The following is a 15,223-nucleotide window of genomic DNA, read 5'->3' as shown; positions in this document are numbered from 1 at the left end:
CCGATGCCGGCCTGTAACCCGAGCTTTTATTTCCTGGTGGCTCCTTTAAGAGGCAGAGCTCAGTGCTGGGAATTCACGTCAGTTTCTGCACTGAAACTCTCAAGATCAATGAGCAAAGAGCTTTCTCAGTTCTGCCTTTCAGTTTCTCTCTTCCAGGAAGGAAAACATTCGAGAGAACTAGCGAGGGAGAGCGGCGGGAGGGCGGGGGGCGGGGGCGCCGGCCCGGGTGGGAGGAGAGAGCGGGAGGCCGGCCGGGCTGCGCCCCGGGTCGCCGTGCCGCGCCGCGACCTGCAGACCCCGCCGCCGCGCCGCCCGGCTCCCACGCCCCCGCCGCCCCGCGCGGCGACTCCGCCGGCGCCCCGCCCCGCCCCGCGCGCTCGCGGCCCCCCGGGGCGGCCGCCGGGAGAGATGCTGCAAGAAACTTCTTAAATGACCGCGTCCGGCTGGCCGTGGAGCGTTTCTGGGTTGGGGAGAGGAAAGGAAAGTGGAAAAAAACTGAGAACTTCCTGATCTCTCTCGCTGTGAGACATGTCTGAGACTCCTGCTCAGTGTAGCATTAAGGTAAAGATCTTCTCCCCCTCCCTCTCCGGGGTGGAAAACCTTGAGCTGCACTGGCCCGGCCAGTCCTGCTGGGCTCTCCAGTTCCGAGGGGGCTGCTGCAGTCGCTCTGTTCGCAGGAAATTATTTGGGGCGCCGGGGAAGGAGATGCAGCTCGCGGCGGCTGCCGTACCCTTTAGCGTAACCTTGCTACTCCCCCCTCCCGCCGAGCCCCCTGCCGGCTCCTGCGCCCCCACCCCACCCCCTTTCTTTTTGACGGTGAAATGCCCGTCACCATCGGTCAGGAGGATCCCGAGTGGTGTCTAGGACCGTAAAACAGCCCCGTAATTAGTGCTCTTTTTAAAAAACCTGCTCCCTGCTCCTACTCCCAACATGTGACCAAAATGTAACTTTTGTTCCCGAGGGGTGGTCTCCTTAGAAAAAAAAGTTCTCCAGCCCCATTGGGGTTGGAATCATTTCTTTAAAAAAAAAAAAAAGAAAGAAAGAAAGAAAGAAAGGCTCCCGGAGTCTGATCAGACAGATTCCTCCCCCCACCCCCAACCCCGATTGTAATTGCAAGCGCTTGTGGAAGAGACAGTCGTGGTGTCAGCTTTTCCTGGGCATTGCACAATGAATTTCTTTCTTTTTGTTTGTTTGTTTGTTTCTTTTTTTAAACCAAGGTGAATAAAGTTGCTGAATGGTTGTTTTACTCGGATGCATCTGAAAGTTGAGCAATCCCAAAGTAAAAAACTCCTGCGATGCAGGGAGAGAGAATTATTTAAGTGACCAGGAAAAATGACCTTCCCGGTTTGACAGTGCAGAGAGGATATCTAAGCGTAGAAATCTCCCGGCTTTCTGGCCATGGTTTGCAGTATTGTAAGTGCAGGAGGGTGGAGGATGTTTGCAAACACAGTACTTAGCTTCCAAGTGGTTGTATTTGTGCATTTATATATGTGTATGTGTGTGTCTGTAAAGGCTAGTGGTGCTGCGGTTTGTTGCTTCTAAAAAGTTGCCGTAAAGTTTGCCACCGTGAGGAGGCAGAATGATTTATCCATCTCCCCCAGTTATTTTTGCCATTGCTGCTTTTGTTGTACACTTTCATTTCACTGTCCCATGTACCCAGATGGAAAAGCCTTGCTGCTTCTGTGAGAGGCTGAAGCTGCTGAAGTTTGTTTGTTTATGGCTTGGCCCATTTAAGATGCATTTATTGAGTGGACCCTGCAGCAACAAGGAACAAATAACTGGTTTTCTTCATTGGTGGGGAATTCGAGAAACCTGTACTGTTTTAACATTGCTTTTCTGCAGAATCTGTTTAGCGGGAACACAGTATTTTATCATATTTGCTTATTAGGCTTTCACAATTATACTCAGGTTTTAGTGGGTTTTTTTTAATCAGGGAGGATTCTCATGGGTTTGAAGTAGGGTTAATGTGAACTTGAAAAGGTGGGTTGGGTTTAATTGTTTTTACCTGGCAAAAAACACCCAGGGGAACTTTCGGGTTTCTGTGTTTGTACCTATCTGGGGGGAGGCAGCAGTTAAGTCTGTGGTAGAGGGGGTGTTGGGGTAAAAAACTTAAGTAGGTTGATACTTCAATTTCTTTTGCTGTGTAAACTCTATTCTAGGAGTCTGGGAAAGTTCAAGAAAGTCCTACCATACAGCCAAGCTAGTTTATCTGATAAGTCATAACCCAAGCAGTGGTAACTAAGTGATGGGGTATTAAATCAGTAAATTTTATATGGTTCGATGGCAGTAAACTTGAGCTCCAGAGAACTGGACCAGCTATAGGACAGTAATTTTAGGGTGAAAAACAACAAAAAGCAAGCCTGTGACTTTTCTTGATACCTCTTCTAAAGCAATTGCGTGTGCCTGCCTTTCTGAGGGGCTTATGTGTGGGTGCTGCAGGCACCCCGCCGTGGAAGAAGATTCCAGCAGCCCTTCCCTTGCACACGTGGATGGAACCAGTCCCAAATGGCGCACTCTTTTAAATGTGATATAAGCATTGCCGCCATAGTTGGCATATCTTTTTTTTCCCCTTATTTACCCTCTCACTTCTTTTCAGGAGCCTCTTTCCTTGACTGTGTATTTCTCTGCAATTAGAATAGACTTAATGTTCTTTACCAGTAATGGAAGTATTGCTTTTATTTGGGATTGTTCTTTACGGAACCAGCACGTGACTGTTTGCTTAGACTGTGTTGAGGTTTAAATGCACATATGGGAAGTGCATTTCTCCGCGGAGTTTGTTTAGTTTGCAGTGTTCCAATAAGAAGTGCTGGAGATCAAGGACTGGGATTATTTTAGCTGGTCTGAAAATGTTCTGGTGGTGTGTGCAGTGTCTCTCTTCGTCCTTGGATGTGGTACAGTGACTGCGTAATAAAAGATGTTTGCTGGGGGCCCACAAGCAAGTACTGGAATTGCTTCTTGAGTCCAGTAAACAAGAAACTTTCCTGTGGAGCAGGGAATGAATGTCAGGAGCTTTCAAGGATGAGCGGATAGGTCTGACATCCTGAAGAAGTGTGACATGGAAGGAGATTTCTTGGGGTAGCAGGGTTTCAGCCCAGTCCTGAAACCTTCCTCCCTGGCTTTCATGGCTTACGAGCAGCTGGTCAGCAGGCAGTAAATTCCTCCACAGCTGGTGTGATGGAGCACAGAGGAGTCTGACCAGAGGCAGCCACCGAGGGAAGTACTTTGTTTACTTCTGAGCAGCGTCAGTGCTGCCAGAAGAGAGAAGTGGACGAGTTAGGTGGAATTTCCAGGGCGAAAGTTTCTGAATCAGTCAGTCAGTGACACCTTCGCAGGTATCACTTGTGTGGTGGTGGTTGACGCTGAATGCCTGATGTTGGTCTTTATATTTCTTTTGCACTTTATAAGTGTGTTCCCGTTACTGCGGGGAAGTTAATATTGGGCACAGGTTGCCAGCAGGAGATAGGTTGACTAGCCCAGGGTCACCCAACTTATGGCTGAGCCCCACTGTCTGTCTGCCCTGGACACTCTCATCAGGAGAGATGAAATGCTTCGATTCCTGACCATTTGGGGTTGTTTGAATGTAAGGTCAGGGTCCCCTAACTGTGTACAAAGTCAAATTATTTCTTTTTTAGAGGATTGCATGGCTGACTGCTGGCCGTGGGAGGAAGGAAGAGGCTGTCTTTTCCATCAGCAGCCTTCACCTTCAAGTCACCTGTTCAGTTTTAAGTTCAGCCAAGTCGCAGTGGAAAGTAGTTATGGCCCAGCAGACTGAGTGTGTCCTTTGGGAGGCTTGGTGGGCGAGGGCTAGCCATGGTACTACAGAAAATAGTCACATGATCTTTCTAGTCCTCCTTCCTCTGTCCTCCGTCCTGGTTGGCTTTCTTAGCGGAACGAAATCTCTTCCTATTTAAAAAAAAATTTTTTTATTATAGTTGATTTACAATGTTCTGTCAATTTCTTCTATACAGCGAAGTGACCAGGTCATATATACGTACATATATATGCACACACACACACACACACACACACACATTCTTTTTCTCCTGTTATCTTCTGTCATGTGCTATCAGATGAGTGGATTTAGAAGAAATGTCTTATTTTGCTGCTCTCTGGGACACTCTGGGTGTCCCCTCTTGGATTCTGAGCTCGTTGCATTAGGTGGTCTTTCCCTTTGTGTCCTTGTCCCCACCCTGGCACCTGGCTCAGAAAGGCGTCTCCTTGATGTTTGCCGATGTGCCGTGAGGCACGAGTGGTGGTCAGTGCCCTTTCCTCTCTCTGACCTGGGTGCTCGGAGCATCCACAGGCCCAAGAGAAGTGGTTAATACGGAGGCCTGAAGCATTCCCTTGGGTGTCTGTCCAAAATTACTATCAGTAGAGCTTTGGGCCAATAATAATGTTTTATTATTTTGATACTGCATTTGTGTCTAAACAAAAGGAACTGAGTTGAAAATACGAGAAAGGGGCTTGAGGGATCCCCAGGCTCGTGAGTAGTTGCATCAGAGGACTTTGAGACTCACAGCCGACAGACCACCTGGGCCAGCATCTGGTCTTGAGCAAGAGGCCGTCCAGACAGCTTAGTGGTTTGCTTCAGCTGACCGGTGACCGAGCCAGGTTAGAGCAACACAGCCGTCCTGGTTCTCGGGCCCCTGCCCCACACTGGCTGGGTTCATGGTGCAGCCCTATAAAAGGCCAAGGAAATTTGATACAATAGACTGCACTCTCTGGCGCTTCCTAGCCTGGTCCATTTTAATCGCAAGCCAGCTGGTCTGAGGGCATGGAGGTATGTGCCAAGGAAGATGGTATGTGGGGGCGCCCTGGGTCGAGAGGGTGTATTGTTAGATGAGAAGAGGAAGTTGGAGGAGGAGGGGTAAGGGGAGAAGGGCTTGGTGGACTTGTAATTTGCACCACTTTCCACAGCAACAGCAATCTTTTTTTTTTTTTAATTGTGATTAAAAGCATGTAGCATTAAATTTACCATCTTACCCATTTTTAAGTTGAGTGATGTTGAGTCACACTGTTGAGCAGCTGATCTCTAACACTTTTTCGTCTTGCTAACACTGAAACTCTGTACTCACTAAACACTAATTTCCCCTCTCCCCTCCTCCCAGCCCTCAGTCGCCACCTTTCTATTTTCTGTTTCTGTGATTTTCACTACTTTAAATAGTTCCTATGAGTAGAATTATACTATCTTTATTTTGCTCAGTATCATAGCCTGGAGGCTTATTCGTGTTGTAGCATGTGACAGGATTCTCCCCTTTTCAAGGCTGCATACTATTCCATTTTTGGTATGTGCCACCTTATCTGTTCAACTGTTGGCAGCTCTCTGGGTTACTTCCATCTCACAGCTGTTGTGAATAATGCTGTGGTGAACATGGGTGTGCAGATATCTCTTTGAGATCCTGCTTTGTGTTCTTTGGATATGTCCCCAAAAGTGGGAAGGAGGGGAGCAGCAGTACATTTTTATAGTGTGTGAGCGCCTTGTACTTCTGCTTTAGGCTAAGGGCACTGGGCCTGTTATCAGAATGTTTTCTGAGGAATTCTTGAGGGAACCCTTCCTTGGCTATTTTATCCAGGGGCATCAAACACCTTCATTTATACTTGGTAGGCTCCCTGTTTCAAATGACATCAGCTGAAAACATGGCAGCTGGTCCTAGAGAAATAGTTGCCCTCTTCAGCACAGGTGAGTCAAGGGAAAAAAAAAAAATACCCCAGACATGGGCACCAGGGGAAGATGGAACTCAAATTCTATGAATCTGAGCTGAGCTGCAGTTGCTCACACTGAGGAAGGCTGGGGGTGGCAGGGGGTGGTGGGTTGGTGTTGGGACTCAGTTGCAGAGCAGGTGCTTTGTGTTTCAGACTTTGAAAAGCTGCCCTTTGGTGTGGATTTGAATCCGTATCAAATGAAGCCCCCTAGGGTGTGGGGTATACAAATGACGTATCTGTATGAATGCTACTTTAGGAGAAGCACTGGCATTTGTTTTCTGGCAGAGTCCTACCCTGCCGTATTTGTTGTGAGACATGGGGAAGAAACCAGTCTCTATGTGTGTTTGTTGAATAGAAGGCGTGAGTCGACGCAGGGTTCCTACGCCCAAAGGAGCCCCACTTAGAGACTGTTTGCTGCCAAACCTAGTATCTGGGGATAGAAAGACTAAAGTAGTGAGAAGTCAATATTATGTAGCCGATTAAAATCAACACGTTTTCATTGATTTCTGAACACACCACCAGCCTAAGAACGTATGGCTTTCTGGGGTGTTACAGGCTGAGCCTTGGTGAACAGGCAGAAGTGGCTTGAGTCCACACCACAGGTTGGCTAGGCAGTGCCTGTGATGGTGCAAAATGGTACCAGATGTATCTTATTTGCCCTGTTAATTTGCTTCGACAAGCTTTTCTTCTGAAATAGTGGAAACGTACAGTTCACCCTGGTCTTTGTCTATATGACCTGGGACCGAGGGAAGCAGGGAGGGGAAGGCTATAGCCTGCGTTTGTTAGCACCCCCCCCCCGCCCCCCAGCATGGGCTCCCCCAGTCCGGTGGACTAAGTGGCTGGAAAACTGTGGAACAGCTGCCGTTTGGGAGCTTTACTGAGTCTGCGGAATTCACGGGGCTTGAGTGCCGCTTTGATGATGGTCGTGGCTTCTGCATTTCTTTCTCCTCCTACATCATAACCACCATCGTTTATTGACTTGCGCCTTGTGCTGGTCCTCGAGCCACATGTTTGACCCACCTTATCTTTTTTTTTTTTTTTTTTTGTCTTTTTTTGCCATTTCTTGGGCCGCTCCCGCCGCATATGGAGGTTCCCAGGCTAGGGGTCCAATCGAAGCTGTAGCCACCGGCCTACGCCAGAGCCACAGCAACGCGGGATCCGAGCCGAGTCTGCAACCTACACCACAGCTCACAGCAACGCCAGATCCTTAACCCACTGAGCAAGGGCAGGGACCGAACCCGCAACCTCATGGTTCCTAGTCAGATTCGTGAACCACTGCGCCACAACGGGAACTCCAACCCACCTTATCTTATGTGCTTTTAACAAGTCCCTCAGGGAGGTGGGTTTTCTCCCCATTTTACACACGAGCCTAAAGCCCAGAGCAGTTAAGCCATGTGTTGGCCGAAGATCCCATGGGCCTGAGTCCGCATCTCGGACCACCGTTCTAAGGCATTTTCCCTGGGGCCGGTCTTAAGGGAAAGACCGGCCCCAGCTGTGAAGACGGCTAGGAAGCCGAGAGCGCGGGGGCGCTGGTGGAGCTTCACATGGGCTAAGACGAGAGGCAGGAGTGGAGCTGGCAGAGATGTTCCTCTCCGCCCTGGTCCCCTCCCAGGGTGGGTGGTTCCCGACCATCCCTGTCGTGGCGGGTCACCAGAGGGCCACGCTGCACCACTCATCTCTGGATGGATGGCCAGATCTTCCCTTTTCACACCAATGCCTGATGTTCTCTGGTGATATTTGGTGTCTCAGTGGGTTTCATTTGGGCCCTTTTCATGTTTTTCTCAGACACCTTCCTTTTCCGCCAGTGCCTCCTTCCACATCATCAGGTGGGCAACAGGCCTGGGCCGTGATCTCTCATCCTGCCCACACCTGGGTCACAACCTGGTCAGTCTCTTCTCCTTCCATGGCTTTTTCCAAAAAAAATTTTTTCCCGCATTTAAAATGTTTTACGCAATCCACGACCATACTGCTTTTTTTTGTCTTTATTTAGGTCCACACCTGCGGCATATAGACATTCCCAGGCTAGGGGTAGAATCAGAGCTGCAACTGCCGGCCTACACCACAGCAATGCAGGATCCGAGCCACGTGTGTGACCTGTACCACAGCTCATGACAATGCTGGATCCTTAACCCACTGTGCGAGGCCAGAGATTGAATCTGCTTCCGCATGGATGCGAGTCAGATTCGTTTCTGCTGATATGCGACGGGAACTCCCCACGCTGCTTTTTAAAAACCATGCCTCGTGACCGTCTTTAATACCATGTGATGTCTAGGAATCTGTTTGGTGCCTTTTCAGGTATTGCCTGATTGTCTCCCCGCCACCAAAAGGACTCACTTTGTTCCCTTGTGCTCTCCTTCTAGCCTGACCCGACAGGCCTTGTTCTCATTTCCTTGGGGCCCTCTGACTTTATAAAGGTCTGGATGTGAACGGCTTTAAGGAAGCATGACTTTAGGACAGATAGAAGGAAGGAGGCAGACTGGGAGATGAAAGGAGAGAAAGCGTGACCCTAAATTCTCCCGAGCAGCTGAGGAAACTGAGTCCCGTGACATTTAAAGAGCCTATCTGAGAGCACAGTGTTCTTCATTAGCTGCGTCAGCGTCAGGTATTTTGTCCCAGGGCCATGTCCCCTAACAGGGCGGCCCAGGAAAGGGGGTGAAAATCAGCCAAGAACCCAGAAAGCATAGCTGCATCACGAGAACTCACATGAAGAGTGCGAAACCCCTTTGTCTGGCACCACCCAATGACTGACAATATTAAGGACTGTCTCCATGACCTTCAAGACAAACTTTATTTATTTTTCTTTGGAGGGCCACACCTGTGGCAAATGGAAGTTCCCAGCCTCAGGGTGGATTCAGAGCTACAGCTGCCAGCCGACGCCACAGCCTCAGCCACGCCAGATCCGAGCTGCATCTGCGACTTGCACCGCAGCGCATGGCAACGCCAGATCCTTAACCCACTTAGTGAAGCCAGGGAGCAAACCTGCGTCCTCATGGATACCAGTGGGGTTCTTAACCTGCTGAGCCACAACGGGAACGCCTCAAGACAGACCTTAAGTTAGGAGATTTAGGAAGTGAGGAAATAATGTCCTGCAGTTTGAAATGCTTGTTCAGCAAAAATGGTTTACATAGAAATAAAGTTCTTATGTTTTAAAAAGGCCACACTTCAGTTATCTGTACATATGACTTATGACAATAATGCTCTGCTCCCCAGGGAGGCCAGGAAGGAGCTACCCCATGAATCTGCATGCTCACCAGACCTCGTGAGCTCCTCGGGGGTATTTTCCCTTTGTCTGTGGGCGTCAGACACATGGAAAACAATCTTTTTTTCCTGAATGACCTGAGAAGGACCTACGGCCCCATGGGTGTGAGCACCGTGGGTGCACGTGCTCAGTGATGCAAGTGTTGCCACCGTGTTGTTCCAGTCGTTGCAGCTGCAGAGTTTGATGTGGGTTTTATTCTGCCTGATGCCGGTCTTTGGTTCTTATCTGTCAAGTTGATTTCCCTAAAGGGAATCGAAAGTTCCTGGGAAGAGGGGCCTGGTCATTGCTACACTGTGGAGTACCTCTAGGCGCAGGACAGACCCTGGGGCATACAGACCTGAGTGTGAAGCCTGCTCTTGAAATTGAACTTGTTCGTCTTAAGCTTGAACCTGTTAAGTCATCTGAGGTGGTAGTAAAAATACTTGTCTCTGGGGCTGTTGGAATATGTCAGTTTTCCTAGTGCAGTGCCTTTTATCGTTAAAAACAAACAAACCCAAAACACTTAGTTCGCCCTTGTAAAAATCCACCCATCACAGGCACCTAGAGGGGTTAGGGATTTTCTAGTCCTGTGCCTACATTATACAGTCAAGAAAGCAGAGGCCAGAGATGTTATAGACTTGCTCCAGCGCCCGTGGCTGGTTGAAGGCACCGCCTGAACTGAACTTCAGGCCTCCCAAGCTGGCCGACTCCCAGCCAGGGCTCTTGTCACTGTCCCCTTGAGTTTCTCACAGGCCTGGGATCGCTCAGGCAGCTCTCAGCAAAGCTCTGACTTTGACTTTCATTGAATGCAAGCCTCAACAACAGGAGAGACGGGCCAACTGCAATTACATGGTGGAAACAGATGCCTTTTGCGTCTTGAACTTGAGGGAAGAGCTCAGACGGTTCTGAATAAGTTTCCAGAGATGAAAGAAGAGAGAAAAAAAAACCCTAAGCCTGGAAGTACTGTGCAGGGACTCTGACGAGCATTATTACTCAGCCCTCAAGTATTCAAACCTCTTCAGGGATCTGCTTGTTCATACAGTCGCTTATTATTTGTGACCGGGGCGAGCCTTGAGAGGGAGCATCAGTTCTTCCGACTGCTTTTGTGTAACCGGCAGCTCCATGTCTGTCTGATCACACAGGAGACACTGTTTGCTGTGGGTGGTGAATTTCCAGTTTCAGGAGTCAGGAGTAGATGGCTCTTCATGGATGTTTGTACGGAAGAGTTTGAAAAAGCCACATGTGTTGCTGTGGGGTGTGAGGGAACCTTCGTTTTTAGTAGATGTTAAAGGGCTGAAGTATCTGTTTGCAGCAGCTGTAATTCGCTTTGCTGTTAATGTTAAGTGAGAAGATGAAACGGAGCCTGGATAATGACCCCCCCCCTTCCATTTGTTTAAAGTTTTATGGAAGAATGGTTGATTTACAGTGCTATGATAATTTCTCCTGTGCCAGAAAGTGATTCAGTTACACATATACACACACATCCTTTCTTTTCTTTTTTTTTCCTTTTTTTTTTTTTTTTTAATAGTGCCGCACCTGTGGCATATGGAAGTTTCCGGGCTAGGGGTTGAATAGGAGCTACAGCTGCCACCTACACCACAGTCCACAGCAACACCAGATTCTTAACCCACTGAACAAGGTCAGGGATCAAACCCATGTCGTCATGGATGCTAGTGGGGTTCCTTACCACTGAGCCACGATGGGAACTCCCCACATCCTTTCTTTTCCAGATTCTTTTCCTATATAGATGATCCCAGACTACTGGGTAGAGTTCCCTGTGCTATACAGCAGGTCCCTATTGGCCAACCCTTCCATATACCACAGTGCGCATGTGCCAATCCCAAACCCCCAGTCCTCCCCCCTACCTGTCCCCGTTGGTAATCATAAGTTTGTTCTCAAAGTCTGTGAGTCTGTTTCTGTTTGGCAGATAAGTTCATTTGTATTCTTTTTTTTTAAGATTCCACACATAAGTGATAACATATGATGTCTGTCTTTCACTAACTTCACTTAACATGATAATCTTTAGGTCCATCCATGTTGCTGAAAATGGCATTATTTTGTTCTTCTTTGTGGCTGAGTGATAGTCCATTGTATATAAGTACCACATCTTCTTTATCCATTTATCTGTTGATGGACATTGAGGTTGCTTCCATGTCTCGGCTATTGTAAAAATAGCCCGTTTGAGGAACGGTGGAGAGAAAGCGGCTTCCTCCGCCAACCCCTGGAAGCAGGTGTGGGCACTTTTTCAGGCTGGTGAGGCATCTAGGTTTAGGAATAGACCGTTCCTCTGCCTTCACTGTGGAAAACACATGAAAGTTGGTGATTTTCTTCTTGGCAGTCTGGTACCCTCTTATGTGGCCAGGTGTCTTTATCTTTGTGAAGATGTCTCTTTATCATGAGGTCAGTAATCCCTGCTTCCGTCACATCCCCTATGTGTCAGGAAGGGGAGATGCCAACTCTCAAGTATTTCCCGGAAGAAACGAACTACAGATAGAAATCAGCCTTGTAATGAAAAACAGAATCAATCCCCAAAGGACAGCCTGTTTGTCTCTGAAGTCACCCATGTCCCTCACACTTCCCCTGGGTCCCTGGGGAGAGCATGGGCTAGGTGCGCAGTGGTGGCCTCAGTGTGCCCGCCCTGCTGTGATGTGGCCAGAGCCCTGCTGGGGTCCCCGATGGAGGATCCAGGTCAGGAGACAATCTGGAATCAGTGTGGTCTGGAGTGTAATAATTCATATTTGGATAAACAGATCCGCTGCTGGTGTGGGCAGGAGGAGCTGTAGCAGAGGCTTTATAAAAGGGAGCGAGTGTTGGCTAAGCCCTTTTCTGGACTGCTTGGGGGAGCACAGACATGAGAAGGCAACTTTTTTCCATGTTACTGCCTTCATTCATTATTGCTTCTAGACCATATATCTTTCCCAGACACTCTCCTGGAGCATCACATTGGCCTCTGGCCAGAGCAAGCCACACAGTAGCGTCCGTCTCTGGACTTGGACACCTGATCCAGCTCTATCTTTTCATATATAAAGTCGTGATCACAGGCTGGGCACCCCAAGGAATGGCAGGGAGTTGTCTTTTTTTTTCTTTTTTGTCTTTTAGGGCTGCATCTGCGGCTTACGGAAGTTCCTAGGCTAGGGGTCGAATCAGAGCGATAGCTGCTGGCCTACACCAGAGCCATAGCAACACAGGATTCGAGCCGTGTCTGCAACCTACACCACAGCTTACGGCAATGCCGGATCCTTAACCCACTGAGCAAGGCCAGGGATCAAACCTGCAACCTCACGGATGCTCGTCAGATTTGTTAATCACGACTGGAATTCCGTATTGTCTTTCTTTGGGTTTCTGTGTGTGCTCTGGCGTCCATCGTCATGCCCCAGAGTTGGCACATCTGGTTTTGGGAAATAGGTAATCTGAAGGACTTGGAAGCCTGGTGCATTTTGTAGTTGCATTTTGACTTGAGATCTGGGAGATCTAAAAAATCTCATGTCATGACTGGTGTTACTTGACTGGTGTTTTGCAGGGTTGAGACTGTGGCTCTCCTCACGGTTTTGACAATCAGGGCCCATGACGGGTGGGGACGGAAGGTCACTGTGCACCTTTTGATCTGGCCTGTATTTGCAGCGAGGTGACCTGGGTGGGAGCGTTGTCCTTCAGGGATGAAATCTGAGTGCCGTCGATCCCAGGTCTTCGTGTGTCTCCTCTTCTCCCGGACTGAAGACCTGAGTGACCCGGTCTGGCTGACTCCATCTCAAATCCCCTGGACAGCTGCCAGCTCCGCACTTGACTTTGTGCCCCTGAGCCTGCCCTTGGTCTGCTGACTCGCACACTTCAGCGTGAGGTGGAAGGAGAGACTGTACCCGTGGGCAAAAGTTGGAGTCTTTGCCCTCAGCAGAGAAACAAAGGCTCCCTTTCTGCAGTTGGCATTCTGCTTTTTTTTTTTTTTTTTTTTTTTTTTGTATCTCTGAGGCTCTGTGCTCTTGGCGAGGCCGTGGGTTAGTGGTGAGGGCACACTGCTTGGCGGCTGAAGTCAGCTGCAGGTCAGACACGGTTTCTGAACACAGTGGAATTCAGGGGGAATGTTGGCACACAGGAAGGCCGGAGTGATGATCCCCCAATCTTTTTCAGCTTTGCTGCCAGGGCATCTTTAACGATCACCCAGGCCAGGGGAGAGCTGGGCACAGCAACCTGGGTGTTTGGTTACCTCTCAAGTAGGGCACCTATTAGAACCACCCATCTTCCATGCTCCCACCCTCCCTGGCACCGTGGCTTTGCTAAGCTCCGTCCCCTAGAGCATGAGCAAAGAACCGCTGACATCAACGGCAGGAACTATCTTTCCCCATTTTCTGGGTGTAAGGTCGTGGGCTCTGTTTGGAGATATGTAGGCCAAGGCCTCCGAGGGAAAAGAACCTCAAGAGAGAAAACAGGCAGGAAGCCATGCAGCCCCCACTGAAAAGGCCTTGTTCCTCCAGCAGAGGGAGGAGGTGGGTCCCCGCACCCAAGTCACTGTTAACCTCAGCCGGCTCTTCTGAGAATTTGTCTGTCTTGAACAATTTGGTAAAATGGCCAGATGGAGCTCCTGTAAGCTAGGGGGAATACCTGCGTGTGCGTTCGTGGTCAGCCCCGGTGTTGAACAGTCTGATTTCAGGGAAAGATGGTTCCATGTACATTTCCATTTCAGCTGTGGTATTTCAGGTTTACTGTGGACGGGGTGTGGGTGGATGAGAAGGTAATCCTCTTGCCTCTTGGTTAATTTTATCTAGGTTATGGGTGAAAGTGGGTTCACAGCATCTCCTGTTTATGACTTGGTACGTTTTAGGATGACCTGCAAAGCCTAGTCTGGGCAAATCTCGTTGTCCTGCCCTGATGCACATGGTCGTGGACTCAGGCTTAATGCCAAATGGATGATTAGAATCTGTGTCACAGCTCCGGCTGTGATTTTTCTTGGGGTCTTGTACACGTAAGTTGCTCCTCTCGCAGTCCTCTGGGACTCCGCGTGGGGCTGCGCTGACAGGGTTGTGCCACCCTGGGGAAGTTCTGGCTGCGCACCTCCCCAGGCAGGTGAGGTGAGTGCTAGCGCAGCTGGCCACACCTTGGGCAGGTGACAGTACTTAGCACCTCAGGGGTTTCTGTTACACCATTTGCCAGAAAGGTAATCTCTCTGCTGGTCGTCTGTCCCCAGGACACACATGTCAGGCTTTGGGGGAGAAGTCACCATTTCAAGTTCACTCTTTGTTGCTTCTGCATGCATGAATGGCCTCATAATTGAAGTGCATTGAACTCTTGCTCCACAATCCAAAGCCTGGAAAGTAGCTTCTTTGGGTCAAGGAAACGTTCCGAGGTAAAATAATTGAAGGCTCAAGCTTAAAAACCAACACTGGAGGTTAGAATTAGCAGGTTTTAGAGGGAAGAAGTGAGAGGCTGGCTGACACCAGACCTTTTTACACTATTTTTAGTTCTGGTCAGGATGGTATGGTGTGGCTTATGCTTTTTGAGGCATCATTCTGCTTTTATTCAAGGGATTTGTTCTTGTGACTGTGTTTGCATCTATGTACAGGTATCGCATGCTCATGGGATGGTATGTTACAGAAATTATGGGGGAATCTGCTTTTCAGCTTATGGAGTGAAAGATTGCATGAAACCCAGCCTCATGGCAAAGAGACCTTACATATAGATATAAAATATGTCTCCTTGGAGGGTTGGCTGTCTGATGGGCTATAAACAGATTGTTAAACAATAATGTGAGGGGTTGTTAACAAGCTGTTTCTAAAAGCATCTCCCTGGTCTGGTGTGAAAAGGTAACGTGTACATATTGCAGCTATGAAACAGTTTGCCTGTGGTGTTTATATGTTGGTATTGTGTGTGTGTGCACATGCATTTTCAGCGGTGAATGAGCTGAAAAGATAATTTTTTCAGCTGAAGTATAGTTGATTCACAATACTGTGTTTCGGGTATACAGCAAAGTGATTGGGTCATACATATGTATGTATATATCTATGGTTTTGTTTTTTTTACTTCTTTTCCATTATAGTTAATTACAAGATAGTGACTATAGTTCCCTGGGCTATACAGTAAATCCTTGTCATTTATCTACTTTGTAGGTGGTGATGGGTACGTTAATCACCCCACCCGTGTTCCCCTTTGGTAACCATGTTTGTTTTCTATGTCTGAGAGTCTCTTTCTGTTTTGTAAATACGTTTTTGTACCGTGTTTTAGATTCCACCTATAAGTGATAGTATAACATTTGTCTTTGTCTTAACTTTACTTAGTAGGACAATCTCTAGG

The 15,223-nt window shown here is 48.5% G+C and overlaps 1 protein-coding gene across 2 annotated transcripts in view; it reads left to right on the top strand.

The window, feature by feature from the left end:
• Positions 334 to 15,223, top strand: part of ETV6 (ETS variant 6) — a 253,263-nt gene continuing 238,373 nt past the window's right edge. Inside the window, exon 1 of one of the 2 annotated variants that reach the window (XM_005652587.3) lies at positions 334 to 561. In XM_005652587.3, coding sequence (XP_005652644.1) covers positions 529 to 561 — 33 coding nt within the window. In that variant the 5' untranslated portion in view covers positions 334 to 528. The remainder of the gene's footprint in view (positions 562 to 15,223) is intronic. The other variant, XM_001924598.6, reaches the window with a different exon arrangement.

The sequence above is a fragment of the Sus scrofa genome, chromosome 5, assembly GCF_000003025.6.
Source record: "Sus scrofa isolate TJ Tabasco breed Duroc chromosome 5, Sscrofa11.1, whole genome shotgun sequence".
Taxonomy (NCBI): Eukaryota; Metazoa; Chordata; class Mammalia; order Artiodactyla; family Suidae; genus Sus; species Sus scrofa.
The sequence above is the reverse complement of the archived record's forward strand: the minus strand, read 5'-3'. Positions and strand labels throughout refer to the sequence as shown.